Source organism: Bison bison, unplaced genomic scaffold (assembly GCF_000754665.1).
Source record: "Bison bison bison isolate TAMUID 2011002044 unplaced genomic scaffold, Bison_UMD1.0 scf7180017864466, whole genome shotgun sequence".
NCBI lineage: Eukaryota > Metazoa > Chordata > Mammalia > Artiodactyla > Bovidae > Bison > Bison bison.
In genome coordinates, this window is record NW_011495027.1 from 7,984,066 (window position 1) to 7,993,872 (window position 9,807).

Consider the following 9,807-nt stretch of genomic DNA (forward strand, 5'->3'; position numbering starts at 1 on the left):
TGTCAGACTTTATTTTGGGGGCTCCAAAATCACTGCAGATGGTGATTGCAGCCTTGAAATTAAAAGACGCTTACTCCTTGGAAGGAAAGTTTTGACCAACCTAGATAGCATATTCAAAAGCAGAGACATTACTTTGCCAGCAAAGGTCTGTCTAGTCAAGGCTATGGTTTTTCCAGTGGTCATGTATGGATGTGAGAGTTGGACTGTGAAGAGTCTGAGTGAACTCCTGGAGTTGGTGATGGACAGGGAGGCCTGGCCTGCTGCGATTCATGGGGTCGCAAAGAGTCGGACACGACTGAGCGACTGAACTGAACTGAACTGATACTGTATTTTAATATGCTGTCTAGGTTTGTCATAGCTTTTCTTCCAAGGAGCAAGCATCTTTTAATTTCACGGCCACACTCACCATCTGCAGTGATTTTGGAGCCCAAGAAAATAAAGTCTGTGACTGTCTCCATTGTTTCCCCATCTATTTGCCATGAAGTGATGGTACCAGAGGAAATCCATACATTATAAAAAATCGAAATTTGAGTCTTTGTTTAAAAATGTAAACATTTAGTTCCAGTAGAGGATATAAAACACTATCACTGTTGTTAAACATTGTGAAGAGAAGAGTAGTATGAGATACATGCTGATTTTCATACTGTGAAATTGATTGATATTGACTAAATTTGGTGGCCTTCCCCATTGGTTCAGAAGTAAAGAATCCGCCTGCCAATGCAGGATACACAGGAGACATGGATTCGAACCCTGGGTTAGGAAGATCTCCAGAAGAAGGGCATGGCAACCCACTCCAGTATTCTGGCCTGAAGAATCCCAAGGACAGAGGAGCCTGGCAGGCTACAGTCCACAGGGTTGCAAAGAGTTGGACACGACTGAAGTGACTAAGCACACCCACACACAAAGTTGGTAATCCAAGAAGAGAGAGAAAGAATGCAGCAAAAGTAAAGACTGAGTGATCTAACTCCAGGTAAAACCTTTTTCCTCTGTAGAGAGAATTGAAGCTAACTAAGCAAGAGAAGACAATGTTATAGTTTTTCACTGGAATTTTTTTTATACTACTTGATTACCATGTGCACAAATTATGTGCTTTAAAGCCAAAGACAGTGTGTAGGGTGGTGTCAGGACTAATACTAGATCGCTCAGTATGATTCCCTTTGCCTTCAATGATCCAAGCAAACCTAGCAACTGCCTAAACATCATTCACATAAACCATACTACTGTATCATGTTTTGTTGAGGCAGGAACCTTACTTTTGAGAGAGCAAAGGGATAATTTTCTTAGGGCTTTGATTTGTAGGAAGGGCACTTTTGAAAAAAGAACTCCTTTTGTTTAGAAACAGATTAGGAAGATTTTAGTTGCAAGAGAAACTTTCTGAAAGATACATCAACTGTTTCTGGTTGAAAAGTATTGGCAGAAGGTGGAATCCTTTGTGTGCTTCCTGTGTTTAGCATAATACAACATGTTTCAGTTTAAAAGCTCTGTACAGTCATTAGCTAATTACCTCCCAAGGGCTGCAGGGTAGTTAGAGGGAATACTGGAACCAAGCCAGATTTTAGAGCTGAAAGATGTGTATGTGTCTGTGCCAGCCCTGATTCAGGGTGTAGTTGTTATACAGTTTCACACACAGGGATCGATCAGTAAATGTGTGGCTATTCAATCTATAAAGTTTTTTTCTAGACTCAGCATCTCCTTGAGAAATACAAGTTACTGAAACAGAAAACTGATTCTGATATCATCTTTTATAAGTGTCTTGAAAATCAACATTGATAATGGTTTTAGATTCATCATTAAATCAGAATCTTCAAAGTGAGGCCTGGATTATGGAATTTATTAAAAGTGCCCAGATTATTCTAGAGTAAAGCCAGGCTTGAGGACTACTGACTTCAGTGAAAAATAGCTGCTTCTTTTCCTACCCCCAACAGTAACTAAATCTACAATGAGAATGAAATACAGTATTCAGCTAGGGAGAAAATTTATTTAAAACACTAATTATTAATACATATTTGATCTTGAATAAAATTTATATTTTACATGATAGAAGTGCTAAAGAAATTTGGATAGAAGAGTAAATATCTATTTCCATGTGCATATGAAAAATCATCACAAAAAGAATCACTGTTAATGTTTTGGGATTTTTCTTTCCATTTTATTTTCATGTTTTGTCTTTTTAAAAAATATTGACGTTTCTCTTGTAATTCCACATACAATTTTGTATCTTGGTTTTGAAATATACCAATATAAGCTTTTTCTTGATTCATCCTTCAAATATCATCTCTAAAAATGAAATCTAGTGAAATGAGGCAAACAGGGAAATTTATATCCACAATTAAACCAAAATAGAAATTCAGGTACCTGTAGAGCACAGGCCCAGAGGAACTGTCTCTATGTCTATTTAGAACACTCAGACCAGCACTGTAGAACATGTGCTTCTGCAGCTGAATTTTGACTATATTTGGTGTGTGGCGCCCTCTACTGGCTCTCCCAGGGTTGTATCTTTTTTTTTCTATTCTTAAACTTTGTGTTTGGGTCCTAGGTGCCTCAGATGGTAAAGAATCTGCCTGCAATGCAGGAGGCCCAGGTATGATCCTTGGGTTTGAAAGATCCTCTGGAGGAGGGACTGGCTACCCACTCCAGTATTCTTGCCTAGAGAATTCCATGGACAGGGGATCCTGGCAGGCTGTAGTCCATGGGGCCACAGAGTCAGACACCGCTGAGCAACTACCACTTTCACTACTTTTTCAACGACTCTACAGAAGGGTGTTCAATTGTATGTGTGCACGTTTGATTTTTGCATGTCTGTATTTTTATTAAAATGTGTTGCCTTAGTGTAGAATTGAAGCTACCTAAATTCTGAATTTGATTGTGGGTCTGTTTCATTTTTATTTATTCCACAAACATTTTCGAGTCTACCAGGGGTATTGTACTAGCGGTCTGGAGACGAGCTGAAATCTTCACCTTCAAGTGGCTCATTATCTATCCTAGGCAGGATCACCATCTAACATGCTTTGGCTATTCCAGCAGAAGAAGCTGACTCCTTAAGGACCCTTGTCCCTGCTCTGTCTAGGAAAATCAGCCTTTTAAATGGCATGCACAGTTTTGAGAGAGACAGGTGTGGCACATCCAGGAAGAAAGAGGAAACCTTTCCAGCAAGGCAGATCTACCAAGTCGATTCTGGCAACTGATTGCCAGATAAACAGATGTCACAGACAGCTTGTTCTTGATTTACTTAGGGAATTAAAATTTATGATGGCCCATCACACATTAATAGATAAAGTGAGTAGTAATAATTCAGAGGCTTATTTGAGCCCCTGTAAGGGAATAGACCTCATTTTCTAGAAATGTAAACTTCATGTAATATGTACCCAAGGAAGGGAGGTAATTATTACATTTTGAAAGCACTTTTGCATTTAAAATTTTACCTCCATTTGGGGGGAAGGAAATGCCTATGAAAAGAATGGACTTTTTCTAATCTGAGAAAAGCCAAAAGCATAGAACAAAGTGAGGAATTTCTAAAACACTCATGATCACCTCTTTTGATTTGTAGTTTCTTTGACCACACTATGCACAATGATGCAGATGATACATTAGCAAACTCCTCTCCTCTCTTTTTAACCTGAGAACCTGGATGATGACATTGGGCCTACAAAGTTGACTCCATACACCAATGGACACAAGCACAACTATAAAATATTTATGATGAATATTAAACAAGTTTATATAATATATATACATATATTATGTAATATATATGTATACATATATGTATATATAATATAAAGAGCCAGGCATCCTGGAGTGCATAGTCAAGTAGGCCTTAGGAAGCATCACCACGAACAAAGCTAGTGGAGGTAATGGAATTGTAGTTCAGCTGTTTCAAATCCTAAAAGATGATGCTGTTAAAGTGCTGCACTCAATATGCCAGCAAATTTGGAAAACTCAACAGTGGCAACAGCACTGGAAAAGGTCAGTTTTCATTCTAATCCCAAAGAAAGGCAGTGCCAAAAAATGCTCAAACTACCGCACAACTGCACTCATCTCACAGGCTAGCAAGGTAATTAATGCTTAAAATTCTCCAAGCCAGGCTTCAACAGGAAGTGAACCATGAACTTCCAGATATTCAAGCTGGATTTAGACAAGGCAGAGGAACCAGAGATCAAATTGCCAATATCTGTTGGATCATCAAAAAAGCAAGAGGGTTCCAGAAAAACATCTACTTCTGCTTAATTGAGTACGTCAAAGACTTTGACTCTGTGGATCACAACAAACTGTGGAAAATTCTTTGAGAGATGGGATTACCAGACCACCTTAGCTGCCTCCTGGGAAATCTGTATGCAGGTCAAGAAACAACAGTTAGAACTGGACGTGGAACAACAGATTGGTTCCAAACCAGGAAAGGAGTTCATCAAGGCTGTATATTGTCACCTTGCTTATTTAACTTATATGCAGGGTACATCATGTGAGATGCCACACTGGACGAAGCACAAGCTGGAATCAAGATTGCTGGGAGAAATATCAATAACCTCAGATATGCAGATGACACCACCCTTACGGCAGAAAGTAAAGAGGAACTAAATAGCCTTTTGATGAAAATGAAAGAGGAGAGTGAAAGAGTAAGCTTAAAACTCAACATTCAAAAAACTAAGATCATGGCATCCGGTCCCATCACTTCATGTCAAACAGATGGAGAAACAATGGAAACAGTGAAAGACTTTATTTTGGGGGGCTCCAAAATCACTGCAGATGGTGATTGCAGCCATGAAATTAAAAGACGCTTGCTCCTTGGAAGAAAAGTTACAACCAACCTAGATAGTATATTAAAAAGCAGAGATGTTACTTTGCCAATGAAGGTCTGTCTAGTCAAAGCTATGGTTTTTCCAGTAGTCATGTATGGATGTGAGAGCTGGACTAAAAAGAAAGCCGAGTGCCAAAGAATCGATGCTTTTGAACTGTGGTGTTGGAGAAGACTCTTGAGAGTCCCATGGACTGCAAAGAGATCAAACCAGTCAATCCTAAAGGAAATCAGTCCTGAATATTCATTGGAAGGACTGATGCTGAAGCTGAAACTCCAATACTTTGGCCACCTGATGGGAAGAACTGACTCACTGGAAAAGACCCTGATTCTGGGAAATATTGAAGGTGGGAGGAGAAGGGGATGACAGAGGATGAGATGGTTTGATTGCATCACCGACTCTATGGACATGAGACTGAGCAAACTCTGGGAGTTGGTGATGGACAGGGAAGCCTGGCATGCTGCAGTCCATGGGGTCACAGAGTCAGACACGGCTGAGTGACTGAACTGAACTGATACCTAAGAGTATGAAAAAGTAGCTAGACAAAGAAGTAACTAATGAATTCCAACTAAAATTCAATGTTACTAACTGCTATTAAGGTAACATAGAGGGAAGGGGATTCTTACTAAGAAGGAGGGATTTAAAAAGAGATAACATGGATTCTGAACCTTTAGAATGGCGGAGGAGAGGAAACATAATAGATGCAGAGAGAACAAGATAAGCAAAGGCATAGAAATGTGCAAATACATGACTCTCATGAGGGACAGCAGATGATCCTATGTTGTCGGAGCAGAAGGTATGTAGGTGGAGGGTTAGGAGATGAAGAACAAAGGTCCCTGGGTTCTCAGAAAGTCCACTCACCTGGCTCTTCTCAGGTTCTGGAGAGTGTGGGATGGTGGGGCTTCTCTGACAGCTCCCTCAGGATCCAGTCTTAGATGTGGCCCCTCATTTCCTCCTTCTCCCTGAAGTCTTTCCTTAGTCTCAGCCCACACATCCTTTAACCTCTGCATTTAAAAACCCCTATTCTCTTTTTTTCCCCCAAAGGACTCTGCTGGTCTGATCTTTACTAACCTTGTATCTCTTGCGAAATAGATGGAAGATGAAACAATGTTAAGACTTTGCCTAAAACATTGGCCCCTCAGGGTAAAAATCTGAGCCTAGCAAAGCCAGAAAAGACCAGATAGCCTAGCTAGACTCTGGGGAGCAGGAAAGAGATAACAAATAGAGAAAACTATGTTTGGCACATAGCTGGTGCTTAACCAAGATTTGTACAATAAATAATTGCTGTTGTTGTCATTTTGTGCTAAGTTGTGTCCAGCTCTTTTCGCTACCGTGGACTGTAACATGCCAGACCCCTCTGTCCATGGGATTTCCCAGGCATGAGTATTGGAGTGGGTTGCTATTTCCTTCTCTAGGGCTCCTCCCAATCCAGGGATCGAACTTGCATCTCCTGCATTGGCAGACGATTCTTTACCACCTAATTGCTAGGGAAGCCCAAATAAATGAATTAGGGAATGACTTGATAGTCTCCTGAGTATTATGGAGTACCTCAGGTATTGCCACCTGCCTCTGCAAGAACACTTTGTATTAGGGAAGGAAGAAGGAAGGAGGGAAAAGATCCATGTATTCTGGTATTTCCTGGAGTTATGAGTTTCTGATCTGGCAGTTTTCTCTTTCAGGGAAATAAGGGATGTGTGTGTGTGTGTGTGTGTGTGTGTGTGTGTGCGCATGCGCACATATATGCACATGATTCACGAAGTGACCCAATATTTATTTTCTTCCACTCATGCCAAGACCTGAAGACCTTGGATTATAAAATCACTTCTTTACTCTGATAACAAGAAAAAAAGGTAAAAGTTTCAGAGAGAGCTCAGTTTTAATTGTAAAACTTATGTGCTTGGCACTTAGGGTACCAACAAGACTTGGATCTAATCTCAAAAGGCTTTTAACGTGGAGAGACATAGTATTTGATGCAAAGGAGATAGTGCTAGAGCAGAGGCTGTCCCAGGAAACTTAGAGGAGTGGCTTTTAATAGAGCCCAGGGCCTTGCTTCTTATTTCAAGTATAGTTTGACTGCCAGCAGCAGCATCTCCTGGAAAATTGTGAGAAATGCAGACCCTCCAGCTTCAACACAGACTGACTGAACGTGAATCATATGCACATTAATATTTGAGAAGCACTGGTCTAGGGGCAGGAGAAGGCAATGGCACCCCACTCCAGTACTCTTGCCTGGAAAATCCCATGGACGGAAGAGCCTGGTAGGCTGCAGTCCGTGGGGTCCCGAAGAGTCAGACACGACTGTGCGACTTCACTTTCACTTTTCACTTTCATCACTTTCATGCATTGGAGAAGGAAGTGGCAACCCTCTCCAGCCTTCTTGCCTGGAGAATCCCAGAGACAGCGGAATCTGGTGGGCTGCCATCTATAGAATCGCACAGAGTCGGACACGACTGAAGCAACTTAGCGGTGGCAGCAGTCTAGGAGCAGGGGTGGGATGTGAAAGTGTTCTTAGAGGAAATAAGTTTTGAACTGTTTTGAGCATGAGTAGGGTTAACCACGGAGAAGGCAACGGCACCCTACTCCAGTACTCTTGCCTGGAAAATCCCATGGACGGAAGAGCCTGGTAGGCTGCAGTCCACGGAGTCGTGAAGAGTCAGACATGACTGAGCAACTTCACTTTCACTTTTCACTTTCATGCATTGCAGAAGGAAATGGCAACCCACTCCGGTGTTCTTGCCTGGAGAATCCCAGGGATGAGGGAGCCTGGTGGGCTGCCAGCTATGGGGTCGCACAGAGTTGGACACGACTGAAGCGACTTAGCAGCAGCAACAGCAGCAGCAGCAGGGTTAACCAGGGGGCTTCCCAGGTGGCTCAGTGGTAAAGAATCTGCCAGTCAAAGCAGGAGATTCGGGTTTGATCCCTGGTCAGGAAGATGCCCTGGAGGAGATGGCCAGCAACCCACTCCAGTATTCTTGCCCGGGAAAGCCAATGGCCAGAGGAGGTGGCAGGCTATAGTCCATGGGATCACAAAGAGTCAGACATGACTGAGCAGCAGAGAGAAAACCGTAAACAAAAGTTCAGAGTTATGAAAAACTATTGGGGTGTTTTGGGAACTGTACGTAGCTTAAAATTGCCAATCAATAGGGAAAGAATAGGGGAGAGAGGAGGATGGAGAAATGCAGGAAGGTGGCAGGGTAGGCAGAGGCCAGACCCTGCTGGTTGTGCTTTATGTTAGAAGCTTTGCCTTCACCTAATCTGTGATAGAGATGCATGATGCGTTCAGATTTGCCTTCATATCACTGAGGCCCTGAGGAGCCTGAGAAAGTCAAGGTGGAAAGGCAGAGAAATTACTCAGGAAGCCATCTCAACACTTTAGGAGAAAGATAATGAGAGTCTAACTCAGGTAGTGCAGTGAATTGGAGATCACGGGAAAACTTATTAATAAGACATTTTAGGAGGTAATAAGCAGATGAAAGACTTCAGTATGGATTGAGGATGAGAGAATGGGAGAGGGCTGAGTCTTGACTGAATTAGTAGTGGGTGGTTGCTCATGATGCCACTCACACAGCATTATTCACAGATGAAAGAATAAAAGAAGATAAACAGGTTTGAGAAAATTATGAGTTCAGTTTTCAACATGTTCTGCTCTGGTGAATAGAAAACATGCATAGGAGGGAAAAAAAAAAGAAGAAAACACTGTAAGGGTGGAGAACTGGGTGAATCAATGAGGGTGGAGAAGGAAAGAGATGAGGAAGGAACAGTGGCCTACCCAGATCTGGGGCTGTGCTCAGTCGTGTCCATGAACTATAGCCCCATGAACTGTAGCCCGCCAGGCTCCTCCGTCCATGGAACTTTCCAGACAAGAATACTGGAGTGTGTTGCCATTTCTTACTCCAGGGAATCTTCCCAACCCAGGGATCAAACCCGCATTGCTTGTGATTCCTGCATTGGCAAGTGGATTATTTACCTCTGCACCACGGGGGCTATAGTCATACACCTTAGTATACCTGTGAGTTTTTCCTTAGTCATGTTTCCAGAGACTGTTTCCTTGGAACTTGGTTCTGGAAACTCATTGGACCTCAAAGAAGGGCCAACGGCTTGATTTATGATTTCCTATCCTGTGATCAACTCATCATTGACACGATTTGCTCTATGAGAAAATATTATCTAACCTGGAGTTCAAGCGGCTCCACGATTAGAATGACCAAACAGTTATCTTTTCCCACATTGTCTTATGGGCGAGTGACTTTTCCCACTGTCCTCAACACTATTTCCAAAGTGACAATAATACAATGCTGAGTGATACTTGCTCAGTTGTGTCCAAGTCTTTGTGACCCCATGGACTGTAGCCTGCCAGGCTCCTCTGTCCACGTAATTCTCCAGGCAAGAATACTGGAGTGGGTTGCCATTTCCTTCTCCAAATACAGTGTTAATATGTATCAATATGTGTTGATATGTGTTTGCCTGTGGTTGTTCTTCAAGTTCTGGATGACTCCTTCCAAAAATCTTCCCTTTGTTAACTTTTACAACACTTTCATTTTGCACCTTGAAATTCAGAACTCGACTGTGTTCTGTCTTGGATCACACTCGTAACTTTCCTATTTAGCAATTTGTTCTCTGCTCACAGCGGTCTAAAAATATCCTGGCCTTCTGAATCTCCACGGCAGAAACTCCATAAGGTTTTTTTTTTTACATTTTCCGATCAGTCATTATCAGCCAATAAAAAGGGAAAGGTCGGCACGTGGTATATTAGTTTGGGCAGGGGGAAGGTATTCCAAGCAGATCCTTTCGCTCTTGCCAGAATCAAACATGGCGGGCTTCAGCCCGACCTTCCAGAAAACCCGGTTTTCTTTCCCTTGAGCCCGGCCAGCCTTTGGGGCTCCTTTTTAACCTTCCTTACCCCTCAGCGGCTCCGAGAGGGTCAGCACCTGGGAGCGTGACAGCGGACCTGCTTCCCGCCCCCATTCGAGGGCCCGCCCACCAGCCCGCGCCAGCCAGTCGCGGGCGGCGCTGC

General features: G+C 42.6%; 1 protein-coding gene across 1 annotated transcript in view; it reads left to right on the forward strand.

The window, feature by feature from the left end:
- Nucleotides 1–5,571: 5,571 nt before the first annotated feature.
- The window catches only part of ZNF326 (zinc finger protein 326), a 39,397-nt gene continuing 35,161 nt past the window's right edge, over nucleotides 5,572–9,807 (forward strand). Inside the window, 2 exon segments of the mRNA XM_010860504.1 lie at nucleotides 5,572–5,589; nucleotides 9,500–9,713. Coding sequence (XP_010858806.1) covers nucleotides 5,572–5,589; nucleotides 9,500–9,713 — 232 coding nt within the window.